The sequence below is a fragment of the Gadus morhua genome, chromosome 3 (genome assembly GCF_902167405.1).
Source record: "Gadus morhua chromosome 3, gadMor3.0, whole genome shotgun sequence".
NCBI lineage: Eukaryota > Metazoa > Chordata > Actinopteri > Gadiformes > Gadidae > Gadus > Gadus morhua.
In genome coordinates this window covers 30,632,485-30,649,996 of record NC_044050.1, presented here as the reverse complement: position 1 = coordinate 30,649,996, position 17,512 = coordinate 30,632,485, and the positions used below count along the sequence as shown (strand labels likewise).

Sequence of the window (17,512 nt, the reverse complement as noted above, 5' to 3'; positions counted from 1 at the left end):
TCTTTTTTTAAATCACTTTATTTGAACAATTGAATCCCTTTTTCCTCCTAACCATAACGCAAAACGCCGCCTTCCAAACAGTGGTCGACTCAAGGACAGTATCTCATCGTGACATCACTAGACTGCTGTGCAGTGATTGGTCGTTGCAGGATCTTCAGTGTGTGCTAGAAGCACTACGCACACTTATTTACTCCTTAAAAAAACATACATGTCCAGACCTCACACAGACACACAAGAACAGAACAGCTCATGTAATAGTACTCCTCCGCAGGTCTTCCTTCAGTCAGCTCTGTGCGGTTCTTGATCCCGCGATACGGTGCGACAGCCGGTTGAACAAGATGGAATACCAGCGGGAGGAGCCATGCAATCCCTGGACTCCGTTTACCATCCCTCTCCCCGGCTGTCATACGCTAATCCTCCGTAAGTGATGGGAAAAATGTAATTTCCCCATCAGCCGTTTCAGATAAGATCACAGCACACTGAGGTCAGAGTCAACGTGTGTTGATGTGCGTGTGCTTATGGTGTCAAGGACGCGGCCACCGGCCAGGAGGAAAACATCTCCTTCATAACACTATCCACGTGCAGCGGTCGCTGTCCGCCAACACCTGCAGCGAGGAGCCTGCCAATCAGGGAACAGCGTTTAGATCACAAGGGGAGGGAACATTAACGACCATCGAGTCATCAGAGCGAAACACAGAACAGGCTCATCTGTAGGGCCTCGTTGGTCATCAGGAGAGAGGAGAGACTCACCTTTGAGCAGTGCCTCGCTGGTCATCAGGAGAGGGGAGAGACTCACCTTTGAGCAGCGCCTCGCTGGTCATCAGGAGAGGGGAGAGACTCACCTTTGAGCAGCGCCTCGCTGGTCATCAGGAGAGAGGAGAGACTCACCTTTGTGCAGGGCCTCGTTGGTCATCAGGAGAGAGGAGAGAGGACTCACCTTTGAGCAGGGCGTCGGTGGTCATGAGGAGAGAGGAGGGAGGACTCACCTTTGAGCAGGGCCTCGTTGGTCATCAGGAGAGAGGAGAGAGGACTCACCTTTGAGCAGCGCCTCGTTGGTCATCAGGAGAGAGGAGAGAGGACTCACCTTTGAGCAGCGCCTCGTTGGTCATCAGGAGAGAGGAGAGACTCACCTTTGAGCAGCGCCTCGTTGGTCATCAGGAGAGAGGAGAGACTCACCTTTGAGCAGCGCCTCGTTGGTCATCAGGAGAGAGGAGAGACTCACCTTTGTGCAGGGCGTCGGTGGTCATGAGGAGAGAGGAGAGAGGACTCACCTTTGAGCAGCGCCTCGTAGGTCATCAGGAGAGAGGAGAGAGGACTCACCTTTGTGCAGCGCCTCGTTGGTCATGCGGTTGATGTAGCGCGAGCTGCTCTCCGGGACCAACCACTTCATGACCGTGTTGACGCAGGACTTGCGGTACGAGCTCCACACACTGCCACTTGAACCCAGAGAGACAGAGTCAGTCCAGCGGGCCGAGCGACAGGAAACAGGAGAGTTCCAGGGAGTGGAGGGGCGTGGCCTACCTTGTCTGACCCTTGACCTCGGTGAGGTTGCCGACGCCCACGGTGCAGCAGAGCCCTGTGTTGAGGTCCCAGCTCACCTGCAGGTTGGAGTGGTAGGTGTTGGGCCTGGACACCGTACAGACAGACATTATGATGGGCCCTTTATCAATGAGGGGTTATAGGGTAAGACCATGAGTCATAGTTATACTACATGATACTTCATTATATAAGAACAAATTTCTCAAACACAGGAAACACTAGTTTCCCCAACCTCTAGTTGTAATTAAACCCATAGCTGTAATGTGGAAACCCCAGTCGATAATGTCACACTTTTCTGAGCACATAATATAATATAATAACACTATAATGTTACAACGTATAACATTTTGGTTCACCTATTACATAATGAAGCAAGCATAATCATTTTCTACTTATAAGCCGTTTTCACACGTCCTCCGCATTTTTGCCCCATTTGTATATGAGGAGGCAGTACGACGGGCTGCTGTCATACAGTAGTGAGATACTAAGAGGTCTGCACAACAACACAATACAGACTGTCACACGCACAGCACTGGACTGCAGTGAGACAGTAACAGAGTGGGTCTGACCTGCAGTGAGACAGTAACAGAGTCTGTCTGACCTGCAGTCAGACAGTAACAGTGTGTGTCTGACCTGCAGTGAGACAGTAACAGAGTCTGTCTGACCTGCAGTGAGACAGTAACAGAGTGTGTGTCTAACCTGCAGTGAGACAGTAACAGTGTGTCTGACCTGCAGTGAGACAGTAACAGAGTCTGTCTGACCTGCAGTGAGACAGTAACAGTGTGTGTCTGACCTGCAGTGAGACAGTAACAGTGTGTGTCTGATCTGCAGTGAGACAGTAACAGTGTCTGTCTGACCTGCAGTGAGACAGGAACAGTGTCTGTCTGACCTGCAGTGAGACAGTAACAGTGTGTGTCTGACCTGCAGTGAGACAGTAACAGTGTGTGTCTGACCTGCAATGAGACAGTAACAGTGTGTGTCTGACCTGCAATGAGACAGTAACAGTGTGTGTCTGACCTGCAGTGAGACAGTAACAGTGTGTGTCTGACCTGCAGTGAGACAGTAACAGTGTCTGTCTGACCTGCAGTGAGACAGTAACAGTGTCTGTCTGACCTGCAGTGAGACAGTAACAGTGTCTGTCTGACCTGCAGTGAGACAGTAACAGTGTCTGTCTGACCTGCAGTGAGACAGTAACAGTGTCTGTCTGACCTGCAGTGCTCCTCCTCTGACGAGGCGAAGGCTAGCAGCAGCAGCCCGATGTTGATCATCACCGTGTTGGTGTCCGGACAGACCTACACACACACAGATTAGGGTTAGGTTAGTGTGGAGGTGAGTTCCCTCAGTGTGTGTGTGTGTGTGTGTGTGTGTGTGTGTGTGTGTGTGTGTGTGTGTGTGTGTGTGTGTGTGTGTGTGTGTGTGTGTGTGTGTGTGTGTGTGTGTGTGTGTGTGTGTGTGTGTGTGTGTGTGTGTGTGTACCTCCAGTATCACCACGTCGTAGTCGCTGAAGGAGCAGAAGAGCGGCGCCCAGGCGGCATCGCTGCGGATCGCCTCGTTGATCAGATACTCAAAGTCCAGAGTCAGCTGCTCCACACACACCGTCTGGGGGAGGGGGGGAGGAGGAGGGGGAGGGGGAGGAGGGGGAGGGGGTTAGACCAGGAGGAGGAGGGGGAGGGGGTTAGACCAGGAGGAGGACGAGGAGAGCGTGCGTGCGTGCGTGCGTGCGTGCGTGCGTGCGTGCGTGCGTGCGTGCGTGCATGCGTGTACCTGTCCGCTGTGCTCCCCAGTCACTGGCTGCAGGTTGCGTCCCTTCAAGTCGGTCACGCTGAACGGCAGCTGGACCTTATCGTCCACGTAGCCTGGAGACACGCACAGGGCCAGGGCTTACACCGGGCCTAACCCTAGGGTTAACCCTAACCCTAACTCTAACCCTGTGTAAACCCTAACACCACGCTGCTTAATACACAACCCTCCTTCCTCCGCCGTCGGACGCTGAGCTAGTGGAGTAAAACATCAATTTATCGGCAGATAAGAAATGTAAGATACTATGGGCAGCGGAATACATTTCAAATCTCCAACATATGAAAGGCGTGGCGGAGTCTGTCTCTGGAGTGGACATCACCCAGACACCGACTGAGAGCCCCCCCAGGACAGCAGGCGGATGAAGCTCACCTCCGGCCTCCGCCTCTGCTGCCCCCGGCTGCTGGAGGCAGTAGTGCAGGCGGGTGTAGTTGACGTAGCCCGGCTCCGCCCCCAGCTCCACCCCCGTCTCCGCCCCGGTCTCCTGGGAGGAGAACGAGGGCGGGGTCCGCGGAGACGAGGCCAATGAGGAGGAGGAGGGGGCGGGACTCTGTCCAGAGAGCCGCTCTAGAGCGCGCTCCCCGACCGAGGTGGACGGCCCTGAGAGACGAGTCCTACTGTCCTCCCCCCCCTCCCCCCCCCTCCCCCCGCAGAGCCTCCGGGTCCCCCCCTCTCCCCGCAGTACAGAGAGGGGCCTCCTTCTCTCCTCCCTCCTCCCGCCCCCCCCCCTGGGAACGGCGGAACAGATCGGCCGCGAACTCCCGAACCCGCAGGGCTGCCTGCGCCCGGCCGGGGGAGGAAGGGGGGCGGCCGGGGGAGGGGGGGGCCCGGCCGGGGGAGGGGGGGGAGGAGGAGTCCCTGGAGGAGGCGGACTCGGCGGGGGCGGCTCCTCTGGAGTAGAGGATCTGAGAGGACTGCTGCTGGTCTGAGGAGGAGAGAGGAGAGAGAGGAGAGAGAGGGGAGGAGGAGAGGAGAGGAGAGGAGGAGGGGAGAGAGGAGAGAGAGGAGAGAGAGGGGAGGAGGAGAGGAGAGGAGAGAGAGAGGAGGAGGAGAGGAGAGGAGAGAGAGGAGAGGAGGAGGAGGGGAGAGGAGGAGGAGAGGAGAGGAGAGGAGAGGAGAGAGAGGAGAGGAGAGAGAGGGGAGGAGGAGAGGAGAGGAGAGGAGGAGGGGAGAGAGGAGAGAGAGGAGAGAGAGGGGAGGAGGAGAGGAGAGGAGAGAGAGAGGAGGAGGAGAGGAGAGGAGGAGGAGGGGAGAGGAGGAGGAGAGGAGAGGAGAGGAGAGGAGAGAGAGGTGAGAGAGGAGGGGGAGGGGAGGAGAGGAGAGAGAGAGGAGGAGGAGAGGAGAGGAGAGAGAGGAGAGGAGGAGGAGGGGAGAAGAGGAGGAGAGGAGAGGAGAGGAGAGGAGAGAGAGGTGAGAGAGGAGGGGGAGGGGAGGGAGAGGAGAGAGAGGAGAGGAGAGAGAGGAGAGGAGAGAGAGGAGAGAGAGGAGGAGGAGAGGAGAGGAGAGGAGAGGAGAGGAGAGAGAGGAGAGGAGAGGAGGAGAGGAGAGGAGGAGGAGAGGAGAGGGAGAGGAGAGGGAGAGGAGGAGAGGAGGAGAGGAGAGGAGAGAGAGGAGAGAGAGGAGAGGAGAGGAGAGAGAGGAGAGGAGAGGAGAGGAGGAGAGGAGAGGAGGAGGAGAGGAGAGAGAGGAGGCTGCTGTTACTACAGTAGGATAGTGTCTCGTCTACAGTAGGATAGTGTCTCGTCTACAGTAGGATAGTGTCTAGTCTACAGTAGGATAGTGTCTAGTCTACAGTAGGATAGTGTCTAGTCTACAGTAGGATAGTGTCTCGTCTACAGTAGGATAGTGTCTAGTCTACAGTAGGATAGTGTCTAGTCTACAGTAGGATAGTGTCTAGTCTACAGTAGGATAGTGTCTCGTCTACAGTAGGATAGTGTCTCGTCTACAGTAGGATAGTGTCTAGTCTACAGTAGGATAGTGTCTAGTCTACAGTAGGATAGTGTCTAGTCTACAGTAGGATAGTGTCTCGTCTACAGTAGGATAGTGTCTCGTCTACAGTAGGATAGTGTCTCGTCTACAGTAGGATAGTGTCTCGTCTACAGTAGGATAGTGTCTAGTCTACATTAGGATAGTGTCTAGTCTACAGTAGGATAGTGTCTAGTCTACAGTAGGATAGTGTCTAGTCTACAGTAGGATAGTGTCTAGTCTACAGTAGGATAGTGTCTAGTCTACAGTAGGATAGTGTCTCGTCTACAGTAGGATAGTGTCTCGTCTACAGTAGGATAGTGTCTCGTCTACAGTAGGATAGTGTCTAGTCTACAGTAGGATAGTGTCTCGTCTACAGTAGGATAGTGTCTCGTCTACAGTAGGATAGTGTCTAGTCTACAGTAGGATAGTGTCTAGTCTACAGTAGGAGAGTGTCTCGTCTACAGTAGGATAGTGTCTAGTCTACAGTAGGATAGTGTCTAGTCTACAGTAGGATAGTGTCTCGTCTACAGTAGGATAGTGTCTCGTCTACAGTAGGATAGTGTCTAGTCTACAGTAGGATAGTGTCTAGTCTACAGTAGGATAGTGTCTCGTCTACAGTAGGATAGTGTCTAGTCTACAGTAGGATAGTGTCTAGTCTACAGTAGGATAGTGTCTAGTCTACAGTAGGATAGTGTCTAGTCTACAGTAGGATAGTGTCTAGTCTACAGTAGGATAGTGTCTCGTCTACAGTAGGATAGTGTCTCGTCTACAGTAGGATAGTGTCTAGTCTACAGTAGGATAGTGTCTAGTCTACAGTAGGATAGTGTCTCGTCTACAGTAGGATAGTGTCTATTCTACAGTAGGATAGTGTCCAGTCTACAGTAGGATAGTGTCCAGTCTACAGTAGGATAGTGTCTAGTCTACCTGGGCAGAGCGAGACACTGCAGGCCACCAGAGAGTAGCTGGTGTTCAGCAGGATGACCTGGTCCTTCTTGAGCTGGAAGGCGGGCTGGAAGGTGGGGAAGGGGTACACCACCTGGTACCGGCTGTTCAGGACGTAGCCGTGCTCCAAACACTCGCCCCCGCCTGGATAGAGGGACCAATGAGAGAGGAGATCACAAGAAGGTTGTATATAAAGGAACCTCAGAGTCACCGATGTTAGTTTGGTAGCGACCCTGACGAGCCACTTTTAGCCCAAACCGGTTGGTTCCGGGCCTGGTTCACCCACAACTAACTAAGGACGAGTCCCTCTGACACCACGGAGCATCCCCAGCTGGCGCTGGAACGGGAACCAGTGCAGCACGCATTCAGGAGGCCATTCTGGAGCAGCAGCCATTAGGTAGAGGAAGGGGTGTGTGTGTGTGTGTGTGTGTGTGTGTGTGTGTGTGTGTGTGTGTGTGTGTGTGTGTGTGTGTGTGTGTGTGTGTGTGTGTGTGTACCTGTGTGTATGTCCCTGTGTGTGTATTCCTGTGTGTGTTCCTGTGTGTGTGTACCTGTGTGTGTAGCTGTATGTGTGTGTACCTGTGAGTATGTGTGTGTCTTCCTGTGTGTGTGTCCCTGTGTGTGTACCTGTGTGTGTGTGTGTGTAGCTGTGTGTGTGTTGCTGTGTGTGTGTGTGTCCCTGTGTGTGTAGCTGTGTGTGTGTGTTCCTGTATGCACCTGTGTGTGTGTAGCTGTGTGCGTGTACCTGTGTGTGTACCTGTGTGTGTCCTTGTGTGTGTGTAGCTGTGTGTGTGTGTCCCTGTGTCCGTAGCTGTGTGTGCACACCTGTGTGTGTTTGTGTGTGTGTACCCGTGTGTGTGTACCTGTGTGCACACCTGTGTGTGCGTGTGTCCCTGGGTGTGTAGCTGTGTGTGTCGCTGTGTGTGTAGCTGTGTGTGTACCTGTGTGTGTAGCTGTGTGTTTACCTGTGTGTGTACCAGTGCGTGTGTAGCTGTGTGTGTACCTGTGTAGCTGTGTGTGTAGCTGTGTGCGTGTAGCTATGTTTGTACCTGTGTGCGTACCTGTGTGTGTAGCTGTGTGTGTACCAGTGTGTGTGTAGCTGTGTGTAGCTGTGTGTGTACCTGTGTGTGTACCTGTGTAGCTGTGTGTGTACCTGTGTAGCTGTGTGTGTAGCTGTGTGTGTACCAGTGTGTGTGTAGCTGTGTGTGGACCAGTGTAGCTGTGTGTGTACCTGTGTAGCTGTGTGTGTAGCTGTGTGCGTGTTCCTGTGTGTGTAGCTATGTTTGTACCTGTGTGTGTACCTGTGTGTGTACCTGTGTGTGTAGCTGTGTGTGTACCTGTATGTGTACCTGTGTAGCTGTGTGTGTACTTGTGTAGCTGTGTGTGTACCTGTGTGTGTACCAGTGCGTGTGTAGCTGTGTGTGTAACTGTGTGTGTACCTGTGTAGCTGTGTGTGTACCTGTGTAGCTGTGTGTGTAGCTGTGTGTGTACCTGTGTAGCTGTGTGTGTACCTGTGTAGCTGTGTGTGTAGCTGTGTACCTGTGTGTAGCCGTGTACCTGTGTGTAGCCGTGTGTGTACCTGTGTGTGTACCTGTGTGTGTACCAGTGCCTGTGTAGCTGTGTGTGTACCTGTGTAGCTGTGTGTGTAGCTGTGTGTGTACCTGTGTAGCTGTGTGTGTACCTGTGTAGCTGTGTGTGTAGCTGTGCAGCTGCGCGTGTCTCTGTGTGTGTACCAGTGCGTGTGTAGCTGCGCGTGTCTCTGTGTGTGTACCAGTGCGCGTGTAGCTGTGCGTGTCTCTGTGTGTGTACCTGTGTGTGTAGCTGTGTGTGTACCTAAGTGTGTACCTGTGTTTGTAGCTGTGCGTGTCTCTGTGTGTGTGTACCAGTGCGTGTGTAGCTGTGTGTGTAGCTGTGCGTGTTCCTGTGTGTGTAGCTATGTTTGTACCTGTGTGTGTACCTGTGTTTGTACCTGTGTATGTAGCAGCTGTGCGTGTCTCTGTGTGTGTACCAGTGCGTGTGTAGCTGTGCGTGTCTCTGTGTGTGTACCTGTGTAGCTGTGCGTGTCTGTGTGTGTACCTGTGTGTGTAGCTGTGCGAGTCTCTGTGTGTGTGTACCAGTGCGTGTGTAGCTGTGCGTGTCTCTGTGTGTGTACCTGTGTGTGTAGCTGTGCGTGTCTCTGTGTGTGTACCAGTGCATGTCTAGCTGTGCGTGTCTCTGTGTGTGTACCTGTGTAGCTGTGTGTGTACCTGTGTAGCTGTGCGTGTCTGTGTGTGTACCTGTGTGTGTAGCTGTGCGAGTCTCTGTGTGTGTACCAGTGCGTGTGTAGCTGTGCGTGTCTCTGTGTGTGTACCTGTGTGTGTAGCTGTGCGTGTCTCTGTGTGTGTAGCTGTGTGTGTACCTGTGTGTGTAGCTGTGCGTGTCTCTGTGTGTGTACCAGTGCGTGTGTCGCTGTGTGTGTAGCTGTGCGTGTGTAGCGGTGCGTGTCTCTGTGTGTGTACCTGTGTGTGTAGCTGTGTGTGTACCTGTGTGTGTACCTGTGTGTGTAGCTGTGCGTGTCTGTGTGTGTGTACCAGTGCGTGTGTAGCTGTGTGTGCAGCTGTGTAGCTGTGCGTGTCTCTGTGTGTGTACCAGTGCGTGTGTAGCTGTGCGTGTCTCTGTGTGTGTACCTGTGTAGCTGTGCGTGTCTGTGTGTGTACCTGTGTGTGTAGCTGTGCGAGTCTCTGTGTGTGTACCTGTGCGTGTGTAGCTGTGCGTGTCTCTGTGTGTGTACCTGTGTGTGTAGCTGTGCGTGTCTCTGTGTGTGTACCTGTGCGTGTGTAGCTGTGAGTGTCTCTGTGTGTGTACCTGTGTAGCTGTGTGTGTCTCTGTGTGTGTACCTGTGTGTGTAGCTGTGCGAGTCTCTGTGTGTGTACCTGTGTGTGTAGCTGTGCGTGTCTCTGTGTGTGTACCTGTACGTGTGTAGCTGTGCGTGTCTCTGTGTGTGTACCTGTGTGTGTACCTGTGTGTGTAGCTGTGCGTATCTCTGTTTGTGTACCAGTGCGTGTGTAGCTGTGCGTGTCTCTGTGTGTGTACCAGTGCGTGTGTAGCTGTGCGTGTCTCTGTGTGTGTACCTGTGTGTGTAGCTGTGCGTGTCTCTGTGTGTACCTGTGTGTGTAGCTGTGCGTGTCTCTGTGTGTGTAGCTGTGCGTGTCTCTGTGTGTGTACCTGTGTGTGTAGCTGTGCGTGTCTCTGTGTGTGTACCTGTGTGTGTAGCTGTGCGTGTACCAGTGCGTGTGTAGCTGTGTGTGTAGCTGTGTAGCTGTGCGTGTCTCTGTGTGTGTACCAGTGCGTGTGTAGCTGTGCGTGTCTCTGTGTGTGTACCTGTGTGTGTAGCTGTGCGTGTCTCTGTGTGTGTAGCTGTGCGAGTCTCTGTGTGTGTACCTGTGTGTGTAGCTGTGCGTGTCTCTGTGTGTGTACCTGTGCGAGTCTCTGTGTGTGTACCTGTGTGTGTAGCTGTGCGTGTCTCTGTGTGTGTACCTGTGTGTGTACCTGTGCGAGTCTCTGTGTGTGTACCTGTGTGTGTAGCTGTGCCAGTCTCTGTGTGTGTACCTGTGTGTGTAGCTGTGCGTGTCTCTGTGTGTGCACCAGTGCGTGTGTCGCTGTGTGTGTAGCTGTGCGTGTCTCTGTGTGTGTACCAGTGCGTGTGTAGCTGTGCGTGTCTCTGTGTGTGTACCTGTGTGTGTAGCTGTGCGTGTACCTGTGCCAGTCTCTGTGTGTGTACCTGTGTGTGTAGCTGTGCGTGTCTCTGTGTGTGTACCTGTGCGTGTGTAGCTGTGCGTGTCTCTGCGTGTGTACCTGTGTGTGTACCTGTGTGTGTAGCTGTGCGTGTCTCTGTGTGTGTACCAGTGCGTGTGTAGCTGTGTAGCTGTGCGTGTCTCTGTGTGTGTACCAGTGCGTGTGTAGCTGTGCGTGTCTCTGTGTGTGTACCTGTGTGTGTAGCTGTGCGTGTCTCTGTGTGTGTACCTGTGTGTGTAGCTGTGCGTGTCTCTGTGTGTGTAGCTGTGCGTGTCTCTGTGTGTGTACCTGTGTGTGTAGCTGTGCGTGTCTCTGTGTGTGTACCTGTGTGTGTAGCTGTGCGTGTACCAGTGCGTGTGTAGCTGTGTGTGTAGCTGTGTAGCTGTGCGTGTCTCTGTGTGTGTACCAGTGCGTGTGTAGCTGTGCGTGTCTCTGTGTGTGTACCTGTGTGTGTAGCTGTGCGTGTCTCTGTGTGTGTAGCTGTGCGAGTCTCTGTGTGTGTACCTGTGTGTGTAGCTGTGCGTGTCTCTGTGTGTGTACCTGTGCGAGTCTCTGTGTGTGTACCTGTGTGTGTAGCTGTGCGTGTCTCTGTGTGTGTACCTGTGTGTGTACCTGTGCGAGTCTCTGTGTGTGTACCTGTGTGTGTAGCTGTGCGTGTCTCTGTGTGTGTACCTGTGTGTGTAGCTGTGCGTGTACCTGTGCCAGTCTCTGTGTGTGTACCTGTGTGTGTAGCTGTGCGTGTCTCTGTGTGTGTACCTGTGCGTGTGGTGGACGCTGCAGGTGGCGGGCTGCACTGGGTGCAGGGTGCGGCCGGGGGCATGGAGGCGATGGTGATGTAGATGTCTCTGTTGTTCTCGTCACTCATCATCAGGTTCATCAGCACCGAGCTGGAGCAGCGGGTACTGGATGATACGTACACATTACACACGGTAGTACTCATTAGATAGAAACATTACACGCGGTAGTACTCATTAGATAGAAACATTACACGCGGTAGTACTCATTAGATAGAAACATTACACACGGTAGTACTCATCAGATAGAAACATTACACACGGTAGTACTCATAGATAGAAACATTACACACAGTAGTACTCATTAGATAGAAACATTTCACACGTTAACATGCGTATTATCAATATGTGTATTATTACGGTATTATAAATATGTGTATTATTATGTTTTTATTATTAATATGTGAATTATTGTATTATTATTAATGTGTGTATTATTATCTTATTATTAATATGTGTATTATTATTAGTGCTGCAGCGGATCACGGATTACCCTTGATCCGTACAGATCAACCCTCACAGTTCGGGATGTAGGTGATCTGCGGCAATTTTTTTTTAATATATTGTCCGTTGAAGTGATTGGCGCATGTTTAAAGGACAATTCCGGTATTTAGCCCATTGAGCCCCCTTTCTGGATTGTCTAGGCAGTATTTAGCCCATTGAGCCCCCTTTCTGGATTGTCTAGGCAGTATTTAGCCCATTGAGCCCCCTTTCTGGATTGTCTAGGCAGTATTTAGCCCATTGAGCCCCCTTTCTGGATTGTCTAGGCCAGGTGTTTTCAAAGTGTGAGAGAGAGAGAAAAAAAATTCAGCTGAGCCCCCCCCCCCCAATTTTTTTTTCTAAATACCTGTGTTTTGAAAGCTATTTTAATTATTTTACACATTTCAAACATCTCCGATCATAATTTTAAAACATTTGGAACATATTTTTGAAACATTTGAAACAAATTTAACATATTTTTTCAACATATTTCTGAAACATTACAACATCTTTTTGCTATTTTAAACAACCCAATTTAACAACTTTATCCAAGCATGTTTTAGCTTAACCTTTTTTAAATACATTTGAACATCTTAATCTGTATAAAATGCCAGTTTACAGATTCATTCAGGGTCCCCGACTCTGAATTTTCTGAGTCGAATCAGATCCGCCTTTTCAGTCCAGAGATTCGACTATTCGGCGGGGTTTGTTTACTGGCGTTGCTATGGTGACCTAAATTATTATAAGCAACTGAAAACGACGCCGGTTTGAAACTAAAACTGTGATTCTGAAAAAAGTATAAATGCTATCAAAATTCTGTTTGGATAGTATTGAAGATACAAGTGTGTAGATTTGTTTAATGGTTTGAACGATGGTAAACGGTTTAAAAAGGAATGAGTTACGATGTCTAGAAGTAGGTGTATCAGAATGGGCTGACGTCTTCAATGAAAACAGCTGAAAACGAAGCGGTATGAAACTAAAACTGTGATTCTGAAGACATTTTCAATGATATCGAAATTCTGTTTGGCTATTATTGAAGATACAAATGTGTAGATTTGTTAAATGGTTTGCACGAAGATAAACGGTTGAAAATTGATTTAGTTATGTTACTTCTACAGTTGAAGTACGACTGATGATTTGAATCATCGTCTTTCAGGGTTTTTTTCGGGTTTATTTTTTTCTCGCGTCGCGCCCCCCCTGAAGAACTCTGGCCCCAGTCTGAAAACCACTGGTCTAGGCAGTATTTAGCCCATTGAGCCCCCTTTCTGGATTGTCTAGGCAGTATTTAGCCCATTGAGCCCCCTTTCTGGATTGTCAAGGCAGTATTTAGCCCATTGAGCCCCCTTTCTGGATTGTCTAGGCAGTATTTAGCCCATTGAGCCCCCTTTCTGGGTTGTCTAGGCAGTATTTGGCTCATTGTGAATCGCCCCTGCCTGCTTCAGAATGGCTGGCTTTGGGCATTCCCAAACCTGTCCTTAAAACAACCCTAACCGTTAGTTTCCAGAAATGTGCAGCTCACCGAGTGGTTATTGGTGTTCCTTGATGTTCCTAATCAAGTATCGTAGCGACGTACAGTTTCTGTCGTTGTTTATTTGGCCTTTTGGAAATCCAATTGAAACGGAAACCGGGCCGGAACCGGAAAGGGGCTGTTTATGTTTTGTTGTAGTCTTTTCGCACAGTTCTCCGTATCAATAGTAGGGCTAGAACCGAGCGAAAGACTACAACCAACCCCCTTTCCTTTTCCGGTCAACGAGCCTTCAAACAGAAATGGATTTACAAAATGCCAAATAAAACACGAAGGAAACTATTTCGCTACGATCAGTGGCGGCTGGTGATCACAAATGTTGGTGGGGCACAGTAATAGACAGGGGGTCTGAGGTCTGGGGGGTCTGGGGGGGTCTGGGGGGGGTCTGGGGGTTCTGAGGTCTGGGGGGGGTCTGGGGGGGTCTGGGGGTCTGGGGGGGTCTGGGGGGTCTGGGGGGTCTGGGGGGGTCTGGGGGGGGTCTGGGGGGTCTGGGGGGGTCTGGGGGTACTGGGGGGTCTGGGGGGGTCTGGTGGTACTGGGGTCTGGGGGGGTCTGGTGGTACTGGGGTCTGGGGGGGTCTGGGGGGTCTGGGGGGGTCTGGGGGTACTGGGGGTCTGGGGGGGTCTGGGGGTACTGGGGTCTGGGGGGTCTGGGGGGGTCTGGGGGGGTCTGGGGGGGGTCTGGGGGTTCTGAGGTCTGGGGGGGGTCTGGGGGGTCTGGGGGGGGTCTGGGGGTCTGGGGGGGTCTGGGGTTCCCCCCCATAAAGAAAATTGAATTTAATAGATTTGATTTCCTGTATTCTGGTGCATTTTGGGGATGGCCACTTTTACCTACTATTCATTCAGATTCATAGCCTACATCCTGACTTGCAGGGCCTGGACAAGCTTACCCTGCATATCTACAGACCTACTTCATGGCCATTCCACCAGCCATTGCTATTTTCCCCATTGTTGTTATTCTGATATCGAGACAAATCATGATCACTGTCCTATAGCGTCCATTTTTTGTGAGTCTCAATGTCTACTTCAAATGCAGTTATAGGAATATGGGACAGTTGCTTCATTGTGTTTATATGCTACAGGCCGAAAGACTAAATTAATATGTAAATTACTTGCTCCTTTTAAGTTTAACATTGCTTTGGGAGTCCAATTCCTCCACCGAAAAGGGTGGAAAGTGCTTACAACTCTCTGCTAGTTAGCGATCTATCTCTTCTCTACACGTAGTTGTGGTGCGCGATTGCTGCTGAGGGAGGTAGCCTATTGGATTGATTCTCTGAATTTTCCAATCATGTGGTGATAACAAAAAAGAAAGGCGATACCATTGGCCTGGGGCGCACACTGGTGCGACCCGAGGTCGAATTTTCTTGCGCCAATGAAAAGCTGTCTCTGCTTGATAGACAGCAAAAAGTTACCGAGCTTACATTGACTTCAACGTGGCCGGCGCCCCTGACTTGGAGGAGGGCTTTATTTCGAATGACCAACTAGCCTAGCCCAAATCATTGACGTTCAGACGCATTTAAATGGTTGCTGGCAGTGACAAGTATATCACACAATTAAACGAGGATAAACGTTATATATTTTTGTGGATTTATTTCGTATATATAATAGTGTATTAATAGTTGGCAGATATATTCAAGTGAATTTTTCACGGAGGGGCGGTGCCCTAGCGCCCCCTATTGACCCACCGCCAATGGCAACGATACTTGATGAAAGAAAGAAGATGAAGATGTCTGCATTGCCTGGGAACAGTGTAGACTCTAAACTCTCCCCAGGCAATGGAGACATCCTGAATTTAAAGTTGTAAATCCAGGTCTGCTGTGCTTCCTTGGACACTGGTTATTTATTTTATTTACTATCCATGTTAAAAAGAAGAAGGAATAATCCCTCAGATTGCTTTATTTTGTTTTAAAATATTTTAAGATTTTAATTATACATTGGATGGACATCTTGAGTTAAGTTTTTATTTCCAGTGAACACAAGCAATTTTTTGAAATATTTACTATTCTGAAATTGTTCACTTTATTTTGTTTTTACACATTTTAAGATTTTATTTAAAGTCACATTTGTCTTTTTATCTTTTTTGTTGTTGATCTGAAAAGGATCCAACCCGTGACTCAAAAACCGTGACACGATCCGACCCGTGAGTTTTGTGATCCGTTGCACCCCTTATAATTATGTGTTTGTTATTATTAATATGTGTATTATTGAGTTATTAATATGCGTAATTTTATGTTTTTTATTATTAATATGTGGATTATTATGTTGTTATTCATAAGTGGACTATGTCTGTTATTAAGGCCTTACTTGAATCCAAAGATGACGATCTTGGAGCGGTCGTTGGGCCATTCACAGACAGTGAGGTAGAGGTCGCTGTAGATCTCCTCTCCCGCAAACAGACGCACATGGTGTACCTGGAGAGAGACAACGTCAAGGTGAGTGGGGTACCTGGAGAGAGACAACGTTAAGGTGAGTGGTGTACCTGGAGAGAGACAACGTTAAGGTGGGTGGTGTACCTGGAGAGAGACAACGTTAAGGTGGGTGGTGTACCTGGAGAGAGACAACGTTAAGGTGAGTGGTGTACCTGGAGAGAGACAACGTTAAGGTGAGTGGTGTACCTGGAGAGAGACAACGTTAAGGTGGGTGGTGCACCTGGAGAAAGACAACGTTAAGGTGAGTGGTGTACCTGGAGAGAGACAACGTTAAGGGAGGTGGTGCACCTGGAGAGAGACAACGTTAAGGTGGGTGGTGCACCTGGAGAGAGACAACGTTAAGGGAGGTGGTGCACCTGGAGAAAGACAACGTTAAGGTGGGTGGTGTACCTGGAGAGAGACAACGTTAAGGTGGGTGGTGTACCTGGAGAGAGACAACGTTAAGGTGGGTGGTGTACCTGGAGAGAGACAACGTTAAGGTGGGTGGTGCACCTGGAGAGAGACAACGTTAAGGTGGGTGGTGTACCTGGAGAGAGACAACGTTAAGGTGGGTGGTGTACCTGGAGAGAAAGACACAACATGTTAGGTTATACAGAAGTTAGGTTATTACTGTAAGAAGTGGAGGAGGGGGAGATGGATTACAAATGTCATGGTTCCTGTCTGAGTATCCAATTACAGCCCTTCGCTCAGTTCCATACGTGGGGATAGAGGTGTGAATACGTTTGTGGAAAACGTCCTGTTCTCACCTGTTTGAGTCGGCTGTGGAGGTTGAACTCCCACCAGTAGAGGTGGTATGTGTAGAAGGAGAAGTCATCATCTTCCCCACAGTCACTTGTGTACGACAGAACGTAGCGGCCACATTTGGTGAAGCCGAGAAAGATGTGACTGAAAGCAAAAGGGGTGATATGAGACTTCAACATGATTCCTGGTAGACTAACACTACACAATCCGGCTCTCCTCACACAAACGGCAGACTAGCAATGCCCTAAACACCCCCACAAACACACACAGACACACTGACCCAGCGCGGAGGAACTCCTCACTGACGATGTTCTTCAGAGGCACGCAGACCCGAGGCGGGAGCTTCCTGAAGAGCCGCTGGGAGAACTGACCTGACAGCTGAGGTTCAGCGTGAGATCACAGATCAGTCCACCACACGACGACAAGCTGCAACTCGCGTTCACCCACATGGAGATATCGCTATATATGTTACATTATATATATGTACAAGACATGCATATCTCTTATGTAACTTTATATATATATATATATGACATGGATAAATGTATTACTCTCAAAAGAATGGTTTGAGGTACTCTGACTGGATGAAATGCATTATCTTATTTAAACAGTGAAGATTCAACTTCATTGTAAACCTGTAATGCATCGAGGTGCTTTGTTTTATAATGTTTTAATAGTTTTGAACTGCGATGTTAGGAAGCTATAAGGTGTTAGCTGTAATGCTAACATGTTTTACTGTTATGAACAGTGATGTTAGGAAGCTATAAAGGTGTTAGTAGTAATGTTAACATGTTTTACTGCTATGAACTGTTATGTTAGGACGCTATAAGGTGTTAGTTATATTGCTAACATGTTTTAATAGTTATGAACTGTGATTTTAGGACGCTATAAGGTGTTAGCGGTAATGCTAACATGTTACTGTTATGAACTGTAATGTTAGGACGCTATAAGGTGTTAGCTCTAATGCTAACAGCCTCCATATTCGAACTACGACTGAGACAACATGGTCAACATGAAACCAATAACCATTAGAGGATCCAACTATCGCCCGGTTAGTGTAAAGTTAACGAGTCACGGTCAGGACCAAACAAAGAGATAAATGTTCTTAACCAACAGCTAACTTTAGCAGCTAACAGCTAGCCCAGGCAGACAGCCTGGTGAACTAAACATACTTATACTGGTGGACTTCATGTCCATACTGGCGGACCTCATGAGCCGGACTAGTCCTACCTTCCCGCGGGTCAGCAGCTTCACCACATGCTCTTTGTGTTTCCTCTGTTTCTGTTTGTGGTCCTTGTCTGCTTTGGAGCTGGGCGCCATCTCCCACCGAGCTGCTGCTGGACGCTGCCTGGCCAAAGCGTTCAGACTCGAGGATTCAGGCTGGGGACCCCTGCAGTCTCCCGCAGGAACACCGACACCAACCACTAAATACACCTCTACCCACAACGACTGGAACTACACCCCTTCAGTCTCCCGGAGAACCACAACTAGGATTAGAATCGCAACACTAACTAGAAATATTCG

General features: G+C 49.9%; 1 protein-coding gene across 1 annotated transcript; it reads right to left on the bottom strand.

The window, feature by feature from the left end:
• On the bottom strand, positions 1 to 17,512 carry dcaf15 (DDB1 and CUL4 associated factor 15). Its single transcript, XM_030351283.1, is given in 14 exon segments — positions 1 to 619; positions 1,321 to 1,436; positions 1,522 to 1,626; positions 2,749 to 2,831; positions 3,016 to 3,138; positions 3,304 to 3,395; positions 3,709 to 4,027; positions 4,029 to 4,261; positions 6,229 to 6,390; positions 10,777 to 10,922; positions 15,123 to 15,229; positions 15,994 to 16,132; positions 16,269 to 16,366; positions 17,219 to 17,512. Coding segments are annotated over 14 exon segments (1,869 nt in total). The 5' UTR covers positions 17,309 to 17,512; the 3' UTR covers positions 1 to 563.